General features: G+C 33.7%; 1 protein-coding gene across 1 annotated transcript in view; it reads left to right on the forward strand.

The window, feature by feature from the left end:
* Positions 1-256: 256 nt before the first annotated feature.
* The window catches only part of Zbbx (zinc finger B-box domain containing), a 128,268-nt gene continuing 103,900 nt past the window's right edge, over positions 257-24,624 (forward strand). The window contains exons 1-6 of the mRNA XM_063235141.1: positions 257-366; positions 8,881-8,998; positions 13,185-13,298; positions 15,357-15,447; positions 21,712-21,760; positions 22,998-23,107. Of these exons, the coding sequence (XP_063091211.1) occupies positions 8,931-8,998; positions 13,185-13,298; positions 15,357-15,447; positions 21,712-21,760; positions 22,998-23,107 (432 nt within the window). The 5' untranslated portion in view covers positions 257-366; positions 8,881-8,930. The remainder of the gene's footprint in view (positions 367-8,880; positions 8,999-13,184; positions 13,299-15,356; positions 15,448-21,711; positions 21,761-22,997; positions 23,108-24,624) is intronic.

Raw genomic sequence — 24,624 nt, forward strand, 5'->3', positions numbered from 1 at the left:
CTGAGGCTAAATTGCTTGGATCTGTCTATTAGATTTGTGATCTTGAGTCAAAATTTTAGTGCTTTCATTTTCTTAAGTATGAATTGGGTTACGAGGATTAATTAAATATTACATTAAAGTTTTTTGACTAGTGCTTGCCATATGGTACGCAAATATTGGATCCTGCATCTCCAAGCCCCCTAAAAGGTCCCCTGAATTTTCTTTCACCTTTGGGGAGCTAACAGGCTCCCTCTGCTGGAGAGAACAGGGTCAGGACCGGCTGAGCCTCCCGGTTGCTATGGGTACCAAAGTAACAAGGTCGCTAAGGAGACCAAAGCGGAAACTGAGGAGCAGGCTGGCTGAAGTGGCAAAAGGCTGGGGTCTCCGGTGAGCTGGCCGTTGCAGTGAAGGGTGGAGGTGGCTGGCAAGGGTCTCGGGTCGTGAGAGCGGGCAATGAGCCGGATCGGGATGGTGAGAGGGGCAGGGCAACGCGAGAGGAGAGGAGGTTGGAGAGAAGTAGGGGGCGTTGGCTCCGCTGGCCTGGGCTCCACAAGGCCGGACCAGCAGACAGCCAGACCCAGGCCTGGCACGGTGGTTCCAAGCCTGCCCCGCTTCTTCATTTAATACACAAAAGACTTCTCAGTGCGTGTTACTGAATGGAGGGAGAAACAACAAATCCAGGGCCTTCCTCAACTGGATACTGCAACCCCTGCGTTAGTTCCTTTTATCCTCTTAAATCATTGGTGCTTTATGGAAATTTTGATTCACTGAGAAGCCTTATCATTTTATCCTCTGAAGTTTTTTTTCCCTTTCCTGTCCACTTGTACCCACTTCATTCTTGAAATCTACTTTTTAAGTAAAGGCTACATTTAATGGTGGGTTACTGAGAAATCTGAAGCCGTGGAAGGTTTTTTTCTTTCCAAAATAATCATTAGAGGCATGTGTGTGATATGTATATATGACATATATATGTATATATATGCTTTATTTTTAATCTAAAGTTAGCAAGTCTTTGAAAAAGTTTTAAAAAGTTGAAGCTACACAGGATTAAAATTATACAAACCATATGCTTACAGAAATTTAAACCCCCTTCACCTTTTAAAAATACTTAATCTTACAGGCTACAGAAAAACCTCCCCTTATTTCCCATAGTATTATTAGTTGTGCTATAAGTTAATTACATGAAATGAAGTCTTTTGTTTTCTTCCATCAGGAGATTTGGAATTATATTATTGGCTTTTACGTATTTTCCTATTTTCTTTTTTTTTGTTTTCCTATTCTCTGTACCACAGTATATGTTCAATAAAGATTTGCATCCTGCCTAGTTAAGCTTGTTTATCAGTACTTAACTTGATGCTGGGCACAGGGGGATGTTTAAAACTCAACACATTATTAGAATTGCACTCCGTGTGGATGGTTTCCTAAGTGCTGGTGATTCTGAGATTGATAGTAAGATTATCCTGAAATATTTGAGCTACTTAAGAAAACAGAACTTAGACAAGCCATGATGCAAAACACACACACACCCACACAAAGCAGCATGAAATGGCAAATGAGCTCAATACATGTGAAAATACATGAGGAGAAGCTCATTTTGATACTGGAAATTTTCAGGAGATGTTTTTAAATAAAATTTGCCTAGTAAAGAGGTAGGAAATAAAGTAGAAGACTTAGGAAAATTGTGATCTGAAGATCTTAAGTGTTAAGCAGAATAACTGAGTGCAGTTTTTCTATGAGTGTGGAGAATTATTTAAAGACAAAAAATTAGTAACTTTATATTACTTTAATGCAATTTGATTCTAAAATGTTTTCAAAAGTGTTTAGAAATAATGCTGTAAATATTTGAAAAAAGTTAGTATCAAATAATTTTTCTCTAAGTTTCCTTTGCATATGTGACAAGTGAAGAATACAAAAGAGAAGAATATTTACTGACAAATCTCTCGAACAATGTGAATTAATTATTTTAAGTACATAAAACCGTATTTAGAGCTAACAGCACAGGGGAGTTTGTCTTTGTTACTTTCCTTTCATTGCTAAGACAAAATACATGGCACACAAAATTAAACAGGGAAGATTTTATTTAGTTCATAGTTTGTAGAGGTTTCAGCCCTAACTGGCTTACTCCAAGGCAGGGTGATGTGGCAGACAGGCATTACAGAAGAGAAACAGTTCACAGCAGGCAGAAAGTAGCAAAGCAACAAGGGACAACTACAACTCTTTCTGTCCCTTGTACTTTATGCAGGCTACTTAAGGAGGGTATAACTTAAGGTAGTATCCTTAATCCTAAGTGTCCTTGAGCTTAGCATTCACCATGGATTAATTCCAGCATCACATACTCAATATCAAGCTACCTCTGAAAAAGCCCCATCTATGACTACAAGAGGCTTTGGGAGGACATCTAGACAGAAGTCATAATGAAAAAATAGTGATTTCTGCTTTTATCACGTCTTAAATCTGTGCTTTAATTCTCTGAGACCTAAAATATCCATGAGAAAACACATGAGGTAAAAGATTGTATGAGAATGAATAGTCCAAATAATTTAATATGCTTTTGGTTTCAGAAAGGAGTGATTAATAAATGCAACACTTTGTAATTATACAAGATTCTTGCTGAGTGTGGCACATACCTGTAATCCTAGTACTCAGGAAGCTGAAGCAAGAGGATTGATGTGAGTTCAAGGCCAGCCTGGACTACATAGTGAGTTCAAGACTAGCCAGAATGACATAGCAAGACCCTATCTTAAAGCGGAATTAATAATAATTATGTAGTATATTTCTTTATTATCATGCCATTCATATTTTTTTTGGAACTATGGAAGAGTTCACACAATATAGACCTAAGGCTACATTATATAAAAGACATGAAAGGAGAGCTACAGGTGTAACGCTCTTGGCATTTGTCTCACTGCCTTCACAGGTATTTTCTTATGCTATCTCTTTTTTGGGAGTCTTTTAGGGGACCAGAGCTTTATAGGCCATGGATCAGAGAACTTTTGTTTAATGTCTGTTATGGTTGATCCATTGTGTCAATTTGAGAAGTTTAGAAGTTTAACTTAGAGACCCAGCAGGGAGGCAAGATCTTTACTTTGTAAATATCCTCACTTTGTGCAGTAGGAGGGCATAGAGTGGTGGGGGGAGGTGGTAGCCTGCTTACAATATAAAGGAGGAAAAGAGGCTTGTTTCCCCACTTTTGCTCTGGCTGCTTGTGATTATTGCTACCTTGAAGTGTTGCCCCGTGCCATGCCACCTTGCCTTGGAGCCAGCTGATTATGAATTGAAACCTCCACAAACTGTGGGCTAAGTAAACCTTTCCTTCCTTCATTTTGAGTGTCAGTATTTTGTCCCAGCAATGAATGAAAAGTAACTAAGACAGTGTCTTGCCCATTTTATGGTAGCAGGCCTTGAAGGAACATCAAATCCACATGGACAATTTGGGGTCATATTAGATAAGTTACATGTGAGTAAAAATGGGGTTGGGGAAGGAAAACAGTACTATCTAATAAATGTATCTAGAAAAACTTCCAAATCACTTCTAAACTTTAGTATTTAATTGTAGAAAATGAAATTGAGTGACCAAAGAACACAAGAAATTATGAGGTTTTCATACTACAGAGTTTATCTCCCTGAATTCATAGGTAACTAAACTTTTGTGCTTTGTTATTCATGCTCCTGACATTGTTAGAGACTCTGTCCCAAGAAAGGTGACTAATTCTCTGTTGGCTTCAAGAAAGGAAACAGGCAGAACAGATGACTCACAATTATAATCTTCCTTTTTTTTCTCCATTCAGGAAAATTGGCTCACTTGTCTAACTTGATAAAAGATTTAATTGAAAAGAAGCCTTACTAATTGCATTCAGGGAAGTGAAACGCCCTTGAAAAAGACCATTGACTGATTAAATAACATTATCAGCAGAGCTATTAATCTGAATAATTTCATTCTAATGAGCTTTAGAGGATAATCTTCCATGCTTTGTATGAGTAAAAATCAATCATTGTGTATCATTTTGACTTTATGCATAAATACATATAAATAAAATTATATATGTCAGTGTGTGAATAAAATTAGGGCAATTAAGATTATTTTTATTAATCAGTGTGATTAGCTGTGAGGATTTAAGTATGTTTTCAATGATAACAACAGAGGAATTTTGGGAGGATTTTCAGGATAGATAAGATTTATCAGTTAAATTTCCTGAATATGATTAGAAAGAGGTATAGATCCCTGTCATTGAGAACGATTTTTCCTGAAGGCTTTTTAAAAGTAGCTTTTGTAACCTTTATTTAATAAAAGTAGATCTAAGTAATTTCTATAATGATGATTGCTTAAATTGGATGAAGTAATAGAGTTTCATTTGAAAATGCTGCCATCTCTTTCCCAAAATGCAAAGCAAAGCTGAGTTTTCCATCTCTGGAGTATTTTAGCTCTCTGAAAGTTATCTTAATTTTTATAGCCAGGACTTCATGTGAAAAATAAATCTGTTATATGCCTTCCTTGAATACTTCCTTCTGTGAGAATCATGAGATAATGTCTTATTTGCTGTTCTGGCCTTGCTATCTTAAACAGAAATCAAGAAGGAATAGATAAATACACATTGTTTTGTCTTTTTCCTTTTTTTAATTGGTACCGGGGATCGAACTCACGACTGCCTGCTTGCAAGGCAGGTGCTTATACCGCTGAGCTAAATCCCCAGCCTCCTAAATACACATTTTTTGATTACAGGTCCTGTAATCAAATGTAATCAAATGATGTAACCACTATACTGCTTAAAATGCAAATTCGTTTCTATAATTCAATTTTGCAATTATCTTCAAAGAATAAATTTCTTTAGAATTTTCTCTAAAATGGTAAAATCTACTCATTGAAGTTAGTTTTGAATGATTTGGAGCCAAATGTAAGTGGATAAAATAGCTGATCTTGTTCCAAAACATTTTGATTTTTTTCTTTTCCTTTTCAGTTTGCTTTAAATTGACACAAAATATTTATATGTATTTATAGAATATGGTATGGTGTTTTATATATATATTGTATTTGATCATCAAATTAACATTTCTACCTCCTTAAACATGAATCATTTATATGTGTTGGAAAGCTTGGGTTATTTTGTTTCAGTTATTTGAAATATTACATATACTGTTCTTGACCTACTAATTTATCTAATTAAAGAACTAATTCCTTCTAATTGTTGAGCTTATTCTCATCCCAATTATCCATTGTATCCTTTTTAAGTTCTTGAGATCTTGCATCAATGTAAACACTTTATTTTTCACATTTTATCTCCCAAGTCAGGTCATGATAAAACTTGCGCTTACTGTCTTTAGTACACTGCCCTTGCTAGAAGAAGGCACACAGCATGGGCTTGGGATCTGCACCTTTACTTATTTTTTGAGCAGCAACGACAGGTTTAAAGAGCCATGTTAACTCCTGCAATTCTTTCTTCTTATCAACTTTCTTCAATTTCTTTTCAGCGTCACTCTGTGCTACCTAATGTGATATCTGTGCTCTGAGCCCTTTCCATTCCTCTCCTCTTTCCCCTCACAGTCTTTAGTGACTGTCATTTCATTCTTATTTTCCATAAAGTCAAATTTTTTAGTTTGCAAAAATTAGTGAGAGCATTGAATCATTTTTACTTGGTTAATTTCACTTTACATAACATCTTGCTAGGCTGTATGTTGTTGCTAAGGACAAAATTTATATTTTTGTGGATGAAAAACTCATTTTTCTATCATTTATATTTATATCTATATCTGGTAAATGAAAAATATGATACATAACTTCTACATTGTGATCTATAGTATTTATATGAATTTACATCTCTACTAACAGTGTCCTGCATTAAAAAAAGTTCCCATTTCTCCATATCCTTGATGCATTTTAAAATTTTATCTATTTTTGATAATAGACATTTTAATTGGGTAATGTAACATTTCACTGTAGTTAGATTTATACTCCCTTGATGAGTAGCAGTTGCCAGGGTCCAGCTCAAGATTCCCAACTGCCTGTATGAGGGGTACAGCAAAGGATGAAATAAGAGACAGAGACAAATATAGCAATGTGTAAAGTGGGGCTGGGAAGTCAGTACCTCAGGATGTACCTCAGGATGGGTAAAGACAAGGACCACTTTAGCTAAACCACTATTTATTGAGCATATACACACTTTTTCAGAGGGGGTAGTGTACTCTTCCTGGAATAGGGTGGTAACTGCTGTGGGCTGTAAAAGAGAACAAAGCATTCTTACACGGATGAGACAAGGGTCAATAAACAAACTGTTCTTTTCCACAGGTGAAACTTTTACTACTGTTACTGCATTGCTTTAAAGGTCTTTGTTGTCCTCAGCAGGTCTTATCTTGGCTTGTAAGTGCCACCGTGTCACTAGTGTAGTTCAGCTGTGACCAGAAGAAAGTGGGGAGCTTCCACATTACAGCTTATAGGGCGGGGCAAAGCCAGCCTTGGACATCCTCTAGACTGAGTTTATAATTTGTGGTTCCCAGCAACTGGTACTGAGCATTTATTTATTTTTAATTGACAAAGTGCTTCACATATTTATGAGTTGCCAAATAACATTTTGATAATATATATATATATACATTGTATAATGTTCAAAACAAGATGAACACATCTGTCAGCTCAAATATTTATAATTTCTTTGCTGTGAAAACATTCAAAATCATTTCTTTCAGCTTCTTTTGAAATACACAGTATTTAGCATTATTTATAGTTGTTTGGCTGTGTGCACTCACCAGAATTTATTTTGCCTATCCAACGTATACCTCAGACCCATTAATTAAGCTCTCTCTCCTTCATGATTTTCTCCTCAAACCCTAGTAACTACTACTGTAGTTAATACTGAGTACTTGTTCAAATACTTGATCCTGTATTTGTCCCTTTTTAGAGAAATTCTTTGCAACTCATTAATCCATTTTAAAGCTGAATTATTTGGGGGTTTTTTGCAGTTGAGTTGACTTTCTTATGTATTCTATATCTTAGTATCTTCTCACATGAATCATTTACAAATACTTTATCCCATTTTGAAATGAAGCACAAGAAAATATATTCATACATTTGTTAAGTATATAATGATCTCTCCTGAGGTTATAAAAGAGTTATTCCAAAAGTGTTTTCATCATTAATTGCACCTTTGGAATATGAATGGCCTTCTAATAGAACAATATTGAAAACTACTCATTTCATTATATAGGCCTCTGTTGTTTAATCCAATTTTCCTTCCATTCGCCATAAGTCTTAGACCAAAGTTCATAAACTTGACTTCTGTTTTTCTCTCCAAAATTTTCAGATTCTTATTAGCTACAAAAATAAACTCTAAATATTTGAACTTGGTATTTAAACTAGCCACTATTGAGCATCTGTTTTTATTTAAATCTTTGCTTGTTTTTTTCCTTCCATTTGCTCTGCACACCAAACAACTGATTATAAATTTCCATTGGAGAGATTTTCCCCCATAAGATTGAATGCTCAACCCAATTATGCCTCCACCAAGAAGCTACTTTTCTTTTTCAAGGCTCCTCCTAAAAACTAGATAGCTTGAATTCTCTCCTTTCTCTCATTTTTCTAGATTATTGTATCTGTAATTTTATGGCCATTAAAATTTGTACCTTGTTTTATGGTTTCTATACTAGTCTTATATGTGCTCTTTGACTCTAACCCATTTGAGTTCAGAAAAGGAATTTCTTTAGGCCTTGACTTCTCCATCTCTCTCAGCACTGTGCCTGACATAGAGCAGAGCTTTAATAAATATTTACTTGAATTATGTGTGCTAAGGAACCCATATATACACTGACAGCTTCAAGTGGGTTAGAAACTTAAGAATATAGTTCTACCACATTTAAGAGCTTTTGGAATATAGAAATTTTTTCTTCATATAAAAATCTAGTGGTTGTACATGTGATTTAATTACAGCATTAGAGAGTAAATTGTTGTAGAACCATGAATAATTGGGATACTCACGAACCAGGGTGTTCGGAATAATTTAATTTTCTGGATAGCTCAGAGTTAGGCAGAAAACCCATTTTATTTCATTTTTCCATGAAAAATTCTTTCTGAAATATGCTATTTTCTGATTTTATCAAAGAGAAACATTAAAATTTTCTTTGATAAATGAGGACATTAGAGTGCATTTTGGTAATTATTACACACTTTAGTTCTCATTTTAGATTACCCTATATGTAAGAAATTTGAGGGAAATGGCTTTGGATTGTGTCTAAACATTCTCACTTTTCAATATTTAGCTTTGTATGTTACTTTTGAATAATAAAAAATGCTTGATATATATATATATATATGTTCACACATTGTACATTCTGAGAACAAATATTACTAGGTGATTTTTGTCATTGGGGAAACATGATAGAGTGTATGTACTCGAGAAAAGATGGATATGATGCTGATAGATGAAATATTCTTAAGGGATCATGGATGGATATGTGGGCTGTTGTTTTCTGAAACATTGACTTTTTCTTTTCGGGTACTGGAAATCAAACTCAGGACCTTGGGCTTGCCAGGCAGACGCATGCTGTTGAACTGTATCCCTGGCCTGCTGAAACATTGAAATAAAGCATATGACTTTAGATAAACTTTTATAATCTTAATGATAGAAAGAGCTAGAATGTGTCCTTTAGCTTGTCTTAATGAATATATTCTTTAACTTCCAGAATATTTTCCAGGTCTTTTGTTATATGTAAATTTTCTTAAAATTTTGATTTAATCAAATATACTTATATAATTTATATTTAATATATATGACTTTTTTGGTATTTAATCTTTGATTCAGCCTTTTTCCCTCATAGATTTCTGTTTTTATAGTTTTCTGAATTATGTGTAGTTTTGAATTTATAACTCACATATCTTTACCTCTGGCATAATTCTTTTGTTTTGTTGTTTTTCAGAAAAATTAGTCTTACCAACTGGAATATTTTTACCAATATTAGCAATAATCATGAACACTAAAGATTTTGTAGTTCTTCCATGGGGAAAATCTGGAAATTCTATAAAACTAAAATATAAGTAAGTACATATATATTTATTTTTTAAAGTAAGAATCATAAAGTGTTATATGTTATCCTTTTTATATGAGAACTCTTGAACTCAAATTTCATAAATTCTTAACTATTTTCTTCACATTGTTGTATTTTTATCTAGAGTAGATTTTACATATTATTATCTATAGTAGATTTTATAATGACAATAATATTGTTTCTATAAGAATCAAACTGAGAATTTATAAATAAAGTTTGGATTACAGGCTATCAAGCTAATGCAATCAAAATTTAAAGATATTTTTATGACCCTATTCAAAGTTAAAAAGAATCACCCCTAAATTAGAGATACATTGAAATTAGTGTAGGAGATCTTTAATTTATTTACCCTAGTCTTTTGGATAAAGAACCTTAGATTGAACACATCTTTCCAGGAAGAATATCATCTGTACTTGGATTGACTGGGAGATGCATTCAGCAAAGCCAGGCAATTCTGAGTATCCTGTGACTTCCTTAAGAAAGTCCATAGGCTTGGAAGGGATCAGCATAGTGTTCCCTTTTGAGATTACCAAAAGTCACTGGAAGTCTTTAGGGTCTTTCTCTGAGATGCCACCATGAGCCAGCCAGCATAGGTTTGGGACAGCGTTGATTTTTTTTTTTTCCAGAAAGGGTCTCATTATGTATTTGGCCTTGAATTAACTATGTAGCTCAGGCTAGTCTTGAATTTACAGCTATCCTCCTATCTCAGTTTCCCAAGTGCTAGGATTACAGGGATTACCACACCCAGTGGACAGTGTTGGTTTTTAATTTTAGGTTTTAAATTCCTTGATACAGGTCAGAGCTCTGATCCACAGTCATGTGGCTATTTATTATTTTGTTGTTTTCATAATCATCTCTTTCCTATTGAGAATAACTGGGTATAAAAGCATTGTATACTTGATGTGGTTATGCACATTTGTAGTCTTAGAACTCAGGGGACTGAGGCAGGATTGTCTAGAGTTTGAGGCAAACCTGGCTACATAGTGAGTTTAGAGTACAAAAGCCAAAAAAAAAAAAAAAAAAGACATTTTGTAACTTGGAAAGTGCTACACAAATATATGGTATTATTGTTATTAGATATACCTTTTTTTTGCTGTAAAGGGACCTATGTAATTTCTAGTTCTATCATTTTGTTTTTTTAAAACAAAACAGAATGTACATGAATTATTCAGTGATTTGCCACAACCTTATATCTGTATCTGTAAATAGTCATTCAAAAGCATAAGTACACATGTCTTACACACTGTAGAAGGAATTTAAGTCTTCCTTAAGTAGTTTGCAGAGTATGTGAAGAAGTATAATTACATTGACAAGATAATGTGAAGCAAGGTATGGTGTGTAGACACAGAGGTCTAGGAGAACTTGGTTCAAACCACTTGGGCATAATATATCCAAGTTTTACCTGAGAGGTGCATTTAGTTGGGCAGTTGCTGGGTGAAACTTTTGTAAAGGCTCATATACTGTAGTTTGTGGACTTTTCAGTCATATCCAATCAGCTGTGATTTACAAAACCAAGTTAGAGGGAAAGGAAGGTTCTAATTCGCATAGACCATGGTGAGAGTGATACAGTTTTCTAGCCTGAAAATCTTCCTACCATCCATGATCCACACACCCACAAAAAACAAGATAGGAACATCAATGCTGTGCTAATTTCTATAAAGCTTTCTTGCTTAGCATTTCCATTTCCAAGTTTATTTCATTTGACATTGTCTGGCATGCTGGTGTTATCCTTATCTTGTTTACCATTTTCCAAGCTCCAATTAATTTCACTTTGATTTTCAGCTCTTCTATTTGTTGTGCTGATGTGGTCTCTCCAGAATTAGCCTTAGCTTCTGTCAGTGGCCTTACCTACTTTGCTAGTTCTTATGTGTAAGGGTGCTTCCAGGAGTACTCCTTGGATTTTTGTAAGATTCACAGAAGCCAAACCTGGCCATTTGCTCAATAGTTGAATCTTTCCCTCTCTGCCTTTTTTTTTTTTTTTTTTTGAGTAAGTTTTTCTTATTTTCCTAGTGGTGGCTTTAAAAATGTTTTAATTCTCCCAAGAAAATGAGTAACATAATCATGTTTTTGCTTTTGAATTGTTCCTTTGAAAGCATATCTGAAGTTCTACAGGCTGTTTAGACTTTGGTTAGAGGCTTTGGGTAGGGACTAGTACTAAATGGTGCCCCCAGCCCGTGTCAGTATATTCGAGTTAAGAGAATGTAATCATTATCCTTCTGACTGTTGAAGTAGGCAGTCTGGGATTATTGTAGATGTCATTTTTCTCCCCACCTGGTAAGTCACCTACTTTAGCTAGTGTGAAGTTCAATTAATTCCATTGAACATTTACAATTTTTCTCTCTACTGTCTCCCTCATTCAGACCAACTCCGGATCTTTATTATTTAAATTACTGGAAGACTTAACTACTAAATGGCTATCTTGTTTCCAGCCATGCACTCTTTCATTGATTTTCCAAAATGCAGTTAGTAAACTCTGATCAGTTTTTAGAATCTGTTAAGGGTCATCACCGTTTGTAGCATAGAACCCCAATTCTTCCTCATAGCTTCCTAGGATCTTCCTACTTTGATTCCTGTCCACTTCAGGAGTCCATTTATTGCCATTATCTCTGTATTATACATAAGGCCTAGTCACGTGGCCCTGTAAGTTTCTTGTCTCATCCATTAATTTTTGCTCCCATGTCTCCTTACTGGAGTGATGCTCATAATTTGTCCCTTTGACTGGCTCAGCCTTTTCATCCTTCAGGTCTCAGGTCAGAATTTGCTTACTCTAGGAGCTATTCCTGTCGTCCAAAAGCTGAAGCACATGCCCTTTCTGTGTGTCCAGGTAGCATTATTTCTCTCTAGTGGAAACACCATTATTCTATATTTCAATTACCTCCATGCTTTCTGTATTTGTTTCTGTACTGGAAAGTTCATTATGTTTCATCTCCTGTCATGTGCACAGTGTTTGTGTGTAGTAAGGGCTGAATTTCTCCTTTTGGAGAAGATATAATAAAAATAATGGTGATTCCTCTAGCTGTTTGTGTTTGAATGTCTCACAAAGCCTGCTATTGTCATGTTGGGGGATGCTTTTCCAAGGTGGCTGAATCTGGAGTTTGTGATTGGTTCACCATCTAGTGCTGGGATTAGTGATGTGAGTGCTTTACAGGCCCTCAGGGTAAAGCAGAGCGGGTAGCCTGCATGGGTTTGCTTCTCCCATTGCCCCTTTTTTGCTCTTGTTGCTTTTGGTGTCTCCTGCTGCCATGAGCTGTTGTCCCTCTGCCATGCCACCCTCTGGAGCCACCTGATTATGGACTGGAACCTCCACAATTTGTGAGCTAAATAAACTTCTTCCTTAATTTTGCGTATCTGTTATTAGGTCTTAGCAACAATGGAAAAGTAACCAAGACAGTCCCTTTAGTCATGGCCTGATTATCTGAACCTTTTGCCTCTGATCCATTTTGAACTATTTGTTTTATACCACTTAACTGTTTTTGATGGCTTGCCACTTCTATAAATTAGTTCTCTTTCTGATCTCCTTTGTGTGTGTGTATGCACATGTATGTGCATGTGTAAGTGTGTGTGTATGTTACTCAAGGTTGAATTGAGGCTTCTACTGAGCCACAACCCCAACCCTTTTTAATTTTTGTTTTGGAATGGGCTGAATTTGAACTTGTAATCTTCCTGTCTCGGCTTTCTATATTAGAGATGCTTAGTTTAGTTCCACATCATAATGTTTATGGGTATTCATGCTATGTGATTATAATAAAACACTAATGTAACAATGGAGAAAAATATTTAAACTCATGATAGGTAATAAAAGCTAAATAATTATATTAGCTTCTATTTGTGGAAGAGTCAATGCAAGGCAGTACAGAAATTAGAAAATAGTTTTCTGTGGGTGAGTGTAATAGATATTTGCATATATAAAGAAGTAGTTCATACATAAAGTGAATTATAGTTTTAAACCCATAGCCACAAAATAGTAAAAATAGGATGCTTTGATTAAAGAATATTATTAGGATGCAAATGCTAACTGTATAACCATATTTTTAAAAATGTAAAGGAGTAGTGAGTTAATTATTTCATTTTTAATGATAATTTTAATTTAAGATCAAAAGATTAAAGTTATTTTGTCTTAGGCTCTGTTTGTTTACTTCAAATAAACATTCTACATTTAAATCTCATATATTCAGAAATGTTCAAGAACTGCAAATGGAGAAGATACAATTGGAATTGGAGAACCAAGAGTTGGAAAGGAAATTACAAGAATTCAAGTCAACAAAGAGTAGAGAAAAGAAGGAAATGAAGTGGGTACATTTTTTAGAGAATTTCTGAGGAATAAACTAAATTATAGGAAGAACTATTTTATATGCTATTACTCTAATGAATATATTTGGCCTGTAGCTCATTTCTACTTTTCTTAATGAATAAGGAATGGTAAATTCTTACTAATATTATTTACCATTTATAGTAGGTACTTTTCTTTTAAAGATACCATGCTTTTGTTTCCCCTACATTTTTTGTCCTATCATTTCCTATTTCTTTTCTTACGTTACACTTCTCAATGATTTATGTTCTGGTAGGTTTAGGACAGCAATGGAAACTTTTTCTTTTGCATAAAGATGACTGATATCAACTTCACATAAAGAGAAGTTCATGTGATCATAATATATATCTGAAATGTACCAATTAATAAGAAAAGAAAGACACAATAGAAGAATATGAATAGAAAAAAAGGAATTGTTTATGGGTGTTTTCTCTATTAAAAGTTTTGCGGGGGAGACGCATGCAGTTGCCTTCATCAAAATCATTTAAACCAAAAGATAAGTTTGGAATATTTTTTAAAAATTACAGATAACTAAAATATTATTAATAAAAGTTCCTTAATGCATTTGTATAACTGCAGTAATTTATCTGAGACTACTGTTTTATTGTTAAAAACAAAGATGATAATTGTTAACCAGAACTGATGGTTATGTGCCAGGAATTATTTCTTATCTCTAGGGTTACTCTTGGTTCATTTTCTAGCACCTTTTATGATTACAATATTTTTCTTCACAAATGCATTTTCTTTGTGCAAGTCTCTCTATTTTTACCCTCTGTATCTTTCTCTCTCTGTCCATCAGCACACAGTGACCTATCACATTTTCTTAATTTTAATAGCGTTTATTTTTATGTTTCTATAATTTTTCAGTATTTTCTGTTTACAAAGGCTGCCAGAGACATATTACAACATGCAGTTCTGTTTAGAGGCAAAAGCATTTGGAGAATAAATCCCTCAACCGTAATTTTAGGTCAAAAGTTTATGTGTGTTTGTATTGTGATACTCACTGCAAAAATTGTCTTCCAAATAAACTTCTAAAGAGCAAGATAGTACATATTTTATGTGTTTGCTGATACTAAATATTATCACATTTCCTTGTATATTGTTTATTTATTTTATGGTTCTCAGAGTGATGACCACCGAACCCCTGTGAAGTACCTTCTGAAGCATTAAACAGTATTCAAATACTGTGTATTTATTATAATCACAGGAGTAGAGTTCAATTCATTAAAAAATATGGATGACTCACTTATATAGTCTCTCTAATAAATAGAATCTTAGTATAATCAAAGCATATCATATTGTATGTTACACCAATGAAATTTATTGTGCATCTTGGCTGCTTTTCTCTTAATGATTCATTAGCCAATTCAGTAGCTTTTCTCTTAATGATTCATTAGCCAATTCAGTAGTCAGGAAGATAGAAGCCCATTGTTGTAATTTTTGGTTTTATTATTTGTGTGATGTTAAACAAATTGTTGTCTCATTGTTTTAAGATTCAAACTGTCCTTGTAACTTCAACCAATGTTAAAAAATGTGAGGAACAACTAAAAGTACTTTGAAAATTGTAACACTAAAATTTGACTTCTTTGCAAAATCTGTCACCTTTCAATGTAGTACTCATTTGAAATCTTACCAGAAAATTCACACTTAGTTATGTTGAATATTTGTTGGACTGATTTTTATTCCTTTTCCTGTTTACATTTATGGATGCTCAACTTCTACTGCATGATGATCTGTAAAGATCCCGATAAATAAATAAAACTATGTTTAGTCATTGTATATGCCAAAAATTGTACTTTTTAATCTGAGGTTAAACATTTTCACTTTTAATTTTGTTACAAAAGCCACAAATATAAGTAATATTTTAAAATTACTGGAGATAGTGGGGCAGTATTAATATTTAATTTTCATTTTGTACAGGTATCTATATATGAATATTTGAATTTCTATTTCCTAAAACTGAGAATATGTATTTGTTTTTATTAAAACAATAAATACTTATGATAATTATATTTTGTCTTATTTATACATATTAAAGGTCAAATGAATATCATTGGAAATCAGGAAAAGTGGCCAAACTGAGTAATCAGTCACATATGCTTTCACAAAATAAAGGAACTGCTATTAAGGTAAGAAGATACCATTTAATTCTCAGTCAACTTACTGTACAAGAAGATATTAATTAATTACCTTTTCAAGTTTTATATTATGTTCCATATTACGGCACCTACTATTTTTGATTTTTCATAATATTTTATTTTTTATTCATTTTTATAAGTTAATTTGTAACTTTCAGCATTTATACATATTTTTGTCTTCATATACAATTTGAATTTTAAAAATTTACTTTATGATGATTTTTTCCATCTTGATTTTCTTCAAATTCCAAGTAGATTTTTTTTCATTTAGTTCAGTTCTGTTTCAAAGTACGAGAAATAAAACTACATAGTTCAATATTAAGGTGAAATTAATGTTGTTTGATATAACAAGTGATATATTTTACTTCTATTTTCATATAATTTCACGTTGGTTTAATGCTTTAGATTATGCTTCAATAATAATTACTCATATAATGTTGATTCCAAGTGTGAAGATACCTCAAAACAAAACAAAACAACAACAAAAAACTGTTTCAATTTCCCAGCTATATAATTGCTTTTTTTTTACTCTGCACTGTAAAAATATAACATTGCATTGCATTTAAGATTAAAACCAGGAAAGTGCTTTTATATTTAAAAATGCTATTGTTTCTGAATCCATTAGTATAAAATTCTTGACTTTATAAGTTTTAACTCACACAGCTCTTTCTTTTTTATATACCCATCTTTAAACTTTTGTGGTGTCGGTTGGCACCTACACACTTCTTACTCAGTGCTTTGAAACTTGGCTTCAAAAATACATTTTTATCCTGTAGTGTCATTCCTTTAGTAAGGTAGTTTTCTTCAGGATAGGGGTCAAAACATTTATAATTTACTTTTAATTTTTACTACCTTTCTGTGGTCATGTTCAGATATCATTGCAAGTATAATGCACTGAAAATGCTGACTGCAATTATTGACTTTGTAATTGTTGATTCACTTATTTAATATTCTTTACTGAAAGATATTTTGGTAATACAGAGAGTTATATGGAAGATCAAGAAGTTCTTCATCTAAGGTGATAGATGTGCATGAAAAATATAGTAAAAGTAAATATGTAATTTTTGTTATAATCACTTAGTATATGAGCAATATGTGTTTAAAGTAGTAGCTTAGTTTTACAAATACAGTACTTAAGAGTGTACTTGTATTTGTAAGGCAAAATGATGAGTAAATATAATTCTTATCTCCACGAAGATCCTATTTAAGAAGGAGAGGGTAAGTGTGCAGAAAGGTTACTGCAGAAGGTGGATCTGAAAAGTGAGACTGGGCAGGAGGCAGAAGGCCTTGTATAGATGTATTTTCCTTGGTGGATGGAATTTCCTGCTCCCTGACGGGTTTTGTGCAGGAAGATAGAAAGATTAGGGTGATGATTTCCAATGGTTGATCAAATATTTAGTATGTAGAGGGAACAGACTCTTGTGCAAGTAGTCTCCAAAATGTTTTGGTCATGCATTAATAAAAAAAAAGAGTATAATCTGAGTGTGGGATTCCTGCCCTTGTATTTTATTTATCTATATACTTAAAAATATACTAACATCATATTCATTATAAAACAAAATATGGAAATTAATCAAGGGTGAGTCAAAACAGTTGGAAAGAGAATTTTATAGTCACTTAGTTTAAGTGTATTTCCTTTTTTTTTTCAGTAAGCACTTGTAGCATCCTAAGAGACAGTAATTCAACATCTTGTCCGGGCCAAAGGCCAAAGTTTGTAATGCAAGGTCTTAGGCTTGTTCTAAGACAATTACCCAGTTTTCTGGAGAAGACAGCCTGAGAAGAAAAAGAATGGCAGGAGGAGAGTCAAAGTAGTGCAATTTTATAGAAGATGAAAGTAAAACAGGGCATTTTGAGAAAATATGGAGATATCAAAATTGACTAGTAAATCCTGTAGTGAAAAAATACTCCATATTGATTTAGAACACTGTTTCTCAATGAAACAATTTTTTGTTCCAGGAGATATCTGGCAATGACTGAAAATATTTCCAGTTGTTATTACCAAGAGTATTTGTTTGTTTGCTAAAGGTATGAATACAGGCCAGCAGTATTGATAAATATCCTATCTTGCAAATATCCTGTTTGGCCCAGGATACTGGATTGGGAAACCTTGTTTTAGACCCCATACATTTAAATTCTGACCCCATACATTTAAATGATTCACCCTTGGTGCAGTCAGAGTTTGCAAGGAAAATGGTTACAGGGTACATAATATACAGAATTATTTTGTAATGCTCACCCAAACTGTTAAATACAAGTAGTACAGGACATCTGTCCACACTAAAGACCCAACGAATTCTACTGAGGCCTCAAGTCCCATGACAACATCCTGCATGAGTCCAGCTGAAGATCTAGAGCCCAATGACAATGCCTCATGCAATCTGTTTCATGTGTCTGTGCTGGGAAAGCCCAAAGATCAGCGGTGGAAGCCAGAAAGTCTGTGCCAGCAGCATGAAGGATCTATGCTGCTGCACTGGAGTCAGGAAGTGATGCTCAAAATAAGGATCAGAGCTCCCCAAAAGTGAATTGCAGCCATTCTTAGTGACAAGAAGATCCCAAGCTCCTCTGACAATGAGAACAGCCACGTTCATATTAGGAAAGAAGCTCAACAAGTTCCTCCAGGAGAACCAACAGCAACAGGAGAACCAGCAACACCACAGAGAACCAGCAACACTACCTCTTCCTCTCCAGTTCTCCATTTTTTAGCTGTGCAGAGTCCTCATGTGGGTCATCCATGCTCAGCATCGTGCTGATTCAGTTCAGCTAGTGTTACAAGTTGACCACCAGTTATCAATCCACTACAACCCTGCAATATTAGGCAGGACACTTAACATTTCTGAATCTCTGTTACCACATATGTAAATTTATACATTTCTCATTACCTCATGAAGTTTTGAATAATGCATGATATGATACACATGAAAGTACTTTGTAAGATTACCTGAAAATCCCACTAAAATGTATGGGGGAGATGAGAATTTAAAAAATCTGAATTTACTAATTGAGTCATTGTTAGAAGTGAAAATAGACTTCAAGTATTTTAAGAGGAAGGAGTGTCAGGGAATAACTGAGAACAATTTTTTCAGTGAACACAAGAGCAATGAAAGACATGTTAAGTGCCTGACAACCTCAAGGAAAGATGCTATATTATATTATATTTTAGAACTGAAGAAGTGATGTGAGCCACATTATAGTCTGAGGGATGGATATGCTAGCAGGGGAGAGACTGAAGATGCCTGTGAGAGATGCAGCTATTGTTAGGGTGTGGTTCTTGAAGAGGACATTCATTAAAGAAGCCTTCTCCAAGGAAGAAACAATTTTCTCTGGTGCAAGAATACAAGGGAAAACATATGGAAACACAAGCATATTTTAGAGGCTGTGCTTGAAAAGTGGTAAGATAGGATACTACAGAAAATTTTAATAGGAAGTTTGTCAATATTTTTAGTAACATTAAAGCAAATATCAGACCAGGGATTTAGCTCAGTGGCACAAATGCGTGTCACTGCAAGCGAGAGGTAGTGAGTTCGATTCTTGGTACAAAAATAAAGAAAAAAGTAAGCAAACATGCAAGCAAGTATCATCTGCTCAGTTGAAGGAGAAAAATGATACTAAGTTCTTAGGAATAAAGAAGATTTGGAGTAGCCCTCCTGAGAAACAGAAGAGTTTGTCAGAAGCCAAAGAATGAGTTGCTAAAAAGCCATAAAGACCCACTGGAGTCATTCAGCATGAAGTCTTAGAAAACAGGGCATGGATAAGATGATCAAAGTTAGTACTGAGAAACTCTGAGTTTGGAAGTGAAGGTGTGGTCATTCAGAATACTTGCTTAGATGCAAAGCTTGGCCATAATGGTGTAGTGGCTGAAGATACATATTAATAGTAGCTGTGATATTGGAAGATCTTCAGTATGAGGATAGGAGGTAAAAATGGACACTCAAGTGTCCAAGATTATCAGCCAAAAATGTGGCAAATGTTGAGCAGATTGATGGGATTCAGAGTGAAGAGGATCCTAAATATTGGAAAGGAAACACATAGATAGTAGAAACATTAGATAGGGGACTTTGGTGTATGATGATAGTGGAATAGTATTCTGGAAGCAGCATGCAGGAGCAAATGGGAAGAGCTGTTTCCTTTTTTCCTGGTGAGTGAAAAAGGAATTATTGTCTGTGGGAAGTGATTTGGAGAAAGATGTGTCTAAGGAAAGATGAATTTCAGTTAATGTGAACATGTGGTGGAAATTTTTTAGAAAAGATTTAACATGCGATAGTTCAATTTAATGGATGTTCTAAAGCAGGGAAGTCTGGATGGAAAGATAATTAGTAGATAATTACACAGATTTAGTAGTAATGGGGTTGAGAGTGAGACTACCTAAAATGGTGATATGTGGGAGGATTTGGGTCCAGTGTGGTAGATGGGAGTTTGGAGGCATTGTTAGTGGGAGGGATACTTATGACAGCAGCATGGTTTGATTCCAGTAATTAATATCATATATTTTCCTAGCTTATGCAATTAAATTGGCCTGGTCCCTGAAAGGATTCCTTTAGCACTTATTGGGAAGACATAGGTGGGTTAATAAGACCTAGACTTTAGCATATTAAACTCCTGATATTTTGGAGTTTAATGTATGTGTATGTGCATATGCAAGGATACATTCATACCCTTGATCTAACCTACTCCACTTCCAGTCCTTTCCTAAACAGATAAATATCAGACTTAGAGGAAAATGTTATTCGCCTAAAAATAGCAGTTATCAGTTTTTTACTATAATATTTTATGCAATTCGAATAATTTGAAATATTACTACATTCATAAAACAGAAAAAGACCACCAATAATAAAAAGAAATGATAAAATTTCTCCAAAAATACTTCATTTTGGTTTGGAATCAATCTGTTCTACTTAAGTATTCTAGAAGCATGCTGATCACATTGCATTTCAGATGTATCATTAAGGTAATCACATTGGATAATTTGGCTATGAAAAATGAGCTTAAATTATCTGTTAACTTGTATAACATTACCAACTTAAAGACAAATGTGTGACTCTGATAAAAGTGATTATTTTGATCCTATTTTCTTCTTTGCTGTTTGATACAGAAAACATCCTAGCAGCTACTTCAAATAATATGAACAATAAGTACTTCCTTGAAGCAAAACCATGGAGAATAATTAGGCTTGAATTTTCAAAGTGCATTTGTTACAGCCATAGACACAGAGGCAGCCATTGTTCTCATATCCTCATGTGCAATTAAGTGTACAGATTGTAAATTGAAAACTGGGAATGAATTGACAGTGTCTATGTAAATGCACAGTGATCCTCCATGCTCATTTGTGTATTTTAAATGTTATTTTTAATAAGACCAAGACAAACACTTTCAATTAGCTGATCTGCTTTGTTTCCTATATCCAAGAATTTTAAGTGACTATTTATTTGAAATATCCAGTAGTAAATCTTATTTACTCAATCTTTTTGGTCACAATTTAGGAAACATGGATCATAATAAAGTATTTGAAGGTTAAGACCATGATACCTAATCATTTGCTTCTCCAAATTGGTTAAAAAAGATAATAACATTAGCTTTTACAGTTATGCAAGCAGAGTTGGCTTAGTCAGAATTCAGTTTAGATTTCGGTTTATACAAATCTTAAGACTTTTCATGTTTCAAAAAGAGCAAAGCTATAAGATAAACTGAATCATTACAACACTGTAAAACTGCATTTAAAATCATTTCATGATGATATATGATGTTTTATTTAAAATAATTTATGATATGCTTTAAAATACTGACATATCCCCCAAAATGTATATACAGTTTAGGAAAAGAAAAACTTGTATAAGTATACTAATACTAAATTATTGAGACATCATGAGAATAATACAAGTTACCTTTGTTCCCTGCAATTCCAAGAGGTGCTCAAAGTCGTGGTCATTAGCTTCCAGACATTTATTTCTTTTCCTGAATTGTGCATGCATTTTTGGTAGACTTGGATTAGAATCCAGATTTATATATATAAAATATATACATATAAAATATATATATTTTTTCAAAATTCATTTTGTTTCTGTTCTATGACGTCTGAAATTAAAATTTACGTATACTTTAATGATTATCTATTGATTTTATATTGTTCTTTTACAATGAATTTTTGTACAAGATGTACCCAAATAGCACATCTTCTCAATGTTTTTTGTTAGTAACTTAAACTTTCTTTGGATGAGAAAATATACATGTAATAAATGGTTATCTATTTCATTAATACAGCTTTCTCCCGGTAAAGTGAAATTAAAATTACTGAAGCAGCAACTTCAAGGTAAGCAGTTTGTCAGTAGTTTTTGATGTTAATGACATAATTTATGAGATTAAAGTGCTAGGTCATTCAGCTTAAGATTCCTACCTTTGTTGAGATCCAAATGTTCCCTGAATGCTTATTGTGTTGAAGGTTTAGTTGCTGATTGGGTTTGGGGAAGTGTTTGAGTCACTGAGCTCTGACTTTGTAATCTGATGGAAGCAGGAGATGAAGGGGGGGGGACCTGGGGACTATGGCCTCCTGCTTCCTTCCTTTCTGGCCCCTCCTGCCTCCAGTCTGCTATGAGTTGGGCTGCATTGATCCATCACCTGCTCTATGCTATATTTTGTTTACCATGGGCAACAGAGCAAAGTGAACTTGGACTGACACCTCTGAGAATATGAGTGGAAATAAACCTCCCTTCCTTTATTTTTTCCAGGTGTTTGGTGACAGCAATGAAAAGCTAACACAATTATAAATCTCCAAATGATGACATTTTGATTTTCAGATACATTTTATTCAGATTTTTCTTGGAACTTATTTTTATGTCAAAAATGTTAACTTAGCCTATCATTATAGTAATAACACTCCAAAAATAATCATCACACTGATTTTAAAAGTTTATTGATTAATCTAACAACAAAGAGAATTTATCGGTGTAAAATTATAAACTCAAATATCACTCAAGGAAAATAAAACTACATTGAAAAGTATATTGAAAATAAAAGTATATTGCTTTATACTTTAATAAATTATTTAAAAATAAGATGCAACTATAAATGTTGAATTATAAACACTCAAAAAGAAGAAAGATATATTTTTGGAAGATGAATGAAGTTAATTTTGAATAGTTTCCATAATTTTGTAGAACATTATTAGATATGTTTGTTTCATGTGTTTAGAACTTGTGTGGATTTTATTTTGATACACACAAATAAAAATGCACAAATAACATAGGCAAGATCAATAGCAGGATGGTTTTACTGTTTGATTTTTTTCAGCTCAAGTGAGTTTTAGGCAGAGTAGACATGGGTGGATATGTGTGGCCTCGTGGTCACACGAGCTGCCAGGGTCTGCTTTGTACCCTGCTATGAACTGACAGATTAGATTTGGCTACATAACAATTCTTATAGGCAACTAATATTTAAATACTGTTTGAGAATTTAGAAAAGCACAGTTTCATTATTTTACTAATTAGAAAACTAAACATCATTTTGTGACTGGACTCTAAATTGCTAATGTGGTTCATTTTTTCTTCCAGATCCAGTGAAAACACCTATTAATTACAAAATGGAAAATTTTTCTAGAAGTGAAAAACCCAAGATAAAAGGGAAGGTTTGTGGACAATGTGAGAACAAAGCTGCTCTGCTCGTATGTATATTATAGTAAACAGCTGCCACCAAACTGCTCTGTGGTCTTAGACATCCCATGCTTTTCTTTCATTCCTTTTCTAGACATGCGTATGTTGCTTGCTTACCTACTTAACTAGATTGCATCCTCTCATCCTTGTTTAATGATATAGCTATAAATATTTTCATCTATTTTTTGGTTTCTTTAAAGCTGCTATAGACATTTATATGCAAATCTTTTTTTCAAATTATGTATATTTTATTCTTTTCTTACAAGCTAAACAATAAAAACTAAACCTCAGATAATAATACCTTTTTTCATCTCTCTAGATTTTCATAGGTGCCAATTTCTTCATCATTTCTAAAAATCGTGATAAAGAATTCATAATATAAAAGTTGCTATCATAAGTTGGTTGCAATGTTAAATATATTCACATTATTTTGCTATTATCACCAGTGTCTATTGGCAGCACTTTTTATCTTGAAAAACTGAAACTTTTTACTTCCTGAACAAAAACTCATCATCATCCCCACTCTAGCCACCAGCAGGCATCATTTTATTTTCTATCTCTGAAGTTTGCTTACACTAGCTACCTCATATAAATGGTGTCACATAGTATTTTTTTCTTTTGAAACTGAACTTAGCTTAATATCCTAAAGGTTCAGGGATGTTGGAATATGTTACAGTTTTCTTCCTTATTGAGACCAAAAAATACATTTATCAAATTTTACTTATCCATTTATCCATTGATGGGTACTTGGGTTGTACCTGCTTTCATTGCTTTTGAATGTACACCCAAAAACATAGTTGCTAGATTTGTGCTCTCTTGGCTTCTCTTCATTCAGTTTTGTGCCTCTACTAGTATCAAGGTCGTCAGTGACTTCTTTGAATGAAATCAGTGAAATTCTTTGAAGAATTTGAAGAATTTCAAAAACAATGGTAAATTATTAGTTTTACCATAATTTATTAGAACTATTTGATGAAATATCCCTGTCTACATATGACTCTTTTCACCTAACTTTCTCTGAGTTAAGCTCTCACAGATTTTTACTTTGCAGATATTCTGTCTTTGCCAGTTTTTTGTATTCCTGACATCTAAATTTTGGGGTGCCACCAGCTTCAGCTCTTAGGCCCTTTCTACAGGATATTTATTTTTACTATTTATGTATGTTTCTTGACTATCTTGAATTTAAAGATGACATCTAATTTTTGATTTCCAGATTTAAACATTTATCACATAACTCAATACTGAACATTTTACTCACACTGCCTACGTAGCATTATCTAATAAGCATCACTGACTAAACATGTTCAAAGTCAAGTTCTTGATTTCTCTTCAGCAAACATTCTTCTCCCATAATCTCATAATATGAGTTAGTCCCTGATGATCCTTTAAAAGCTAGCAGAAGCTTGAGTTTCAGTCTTTGGTTTTGTGAAACCACTTCGTACATCCCAATGATATTTACCACCATTTAAATTTGCATCACCAAAATAAGATAAATATTTTCAACTCTGAACTGTAGTATGCCTTTCTCGTT

This window comes from Cavia porcellus, unplaced genomic scaffold (genome assembly GCF_034190915.1).
Source record: "Cavia porcellus strain 051 isolate PalLab524CR breed Dunkin Hartley unplaced genomic scaffold, mCavPor4.1 scaffold_25, whole genome shotgun sequence".
NCBI classification, from domain to species: domain Eukaryota; kingdom Metazoa; phylum Chordata; class Mammalia; order Rodentia; family Caviidae; genus Cavia; species Cavia porcellus.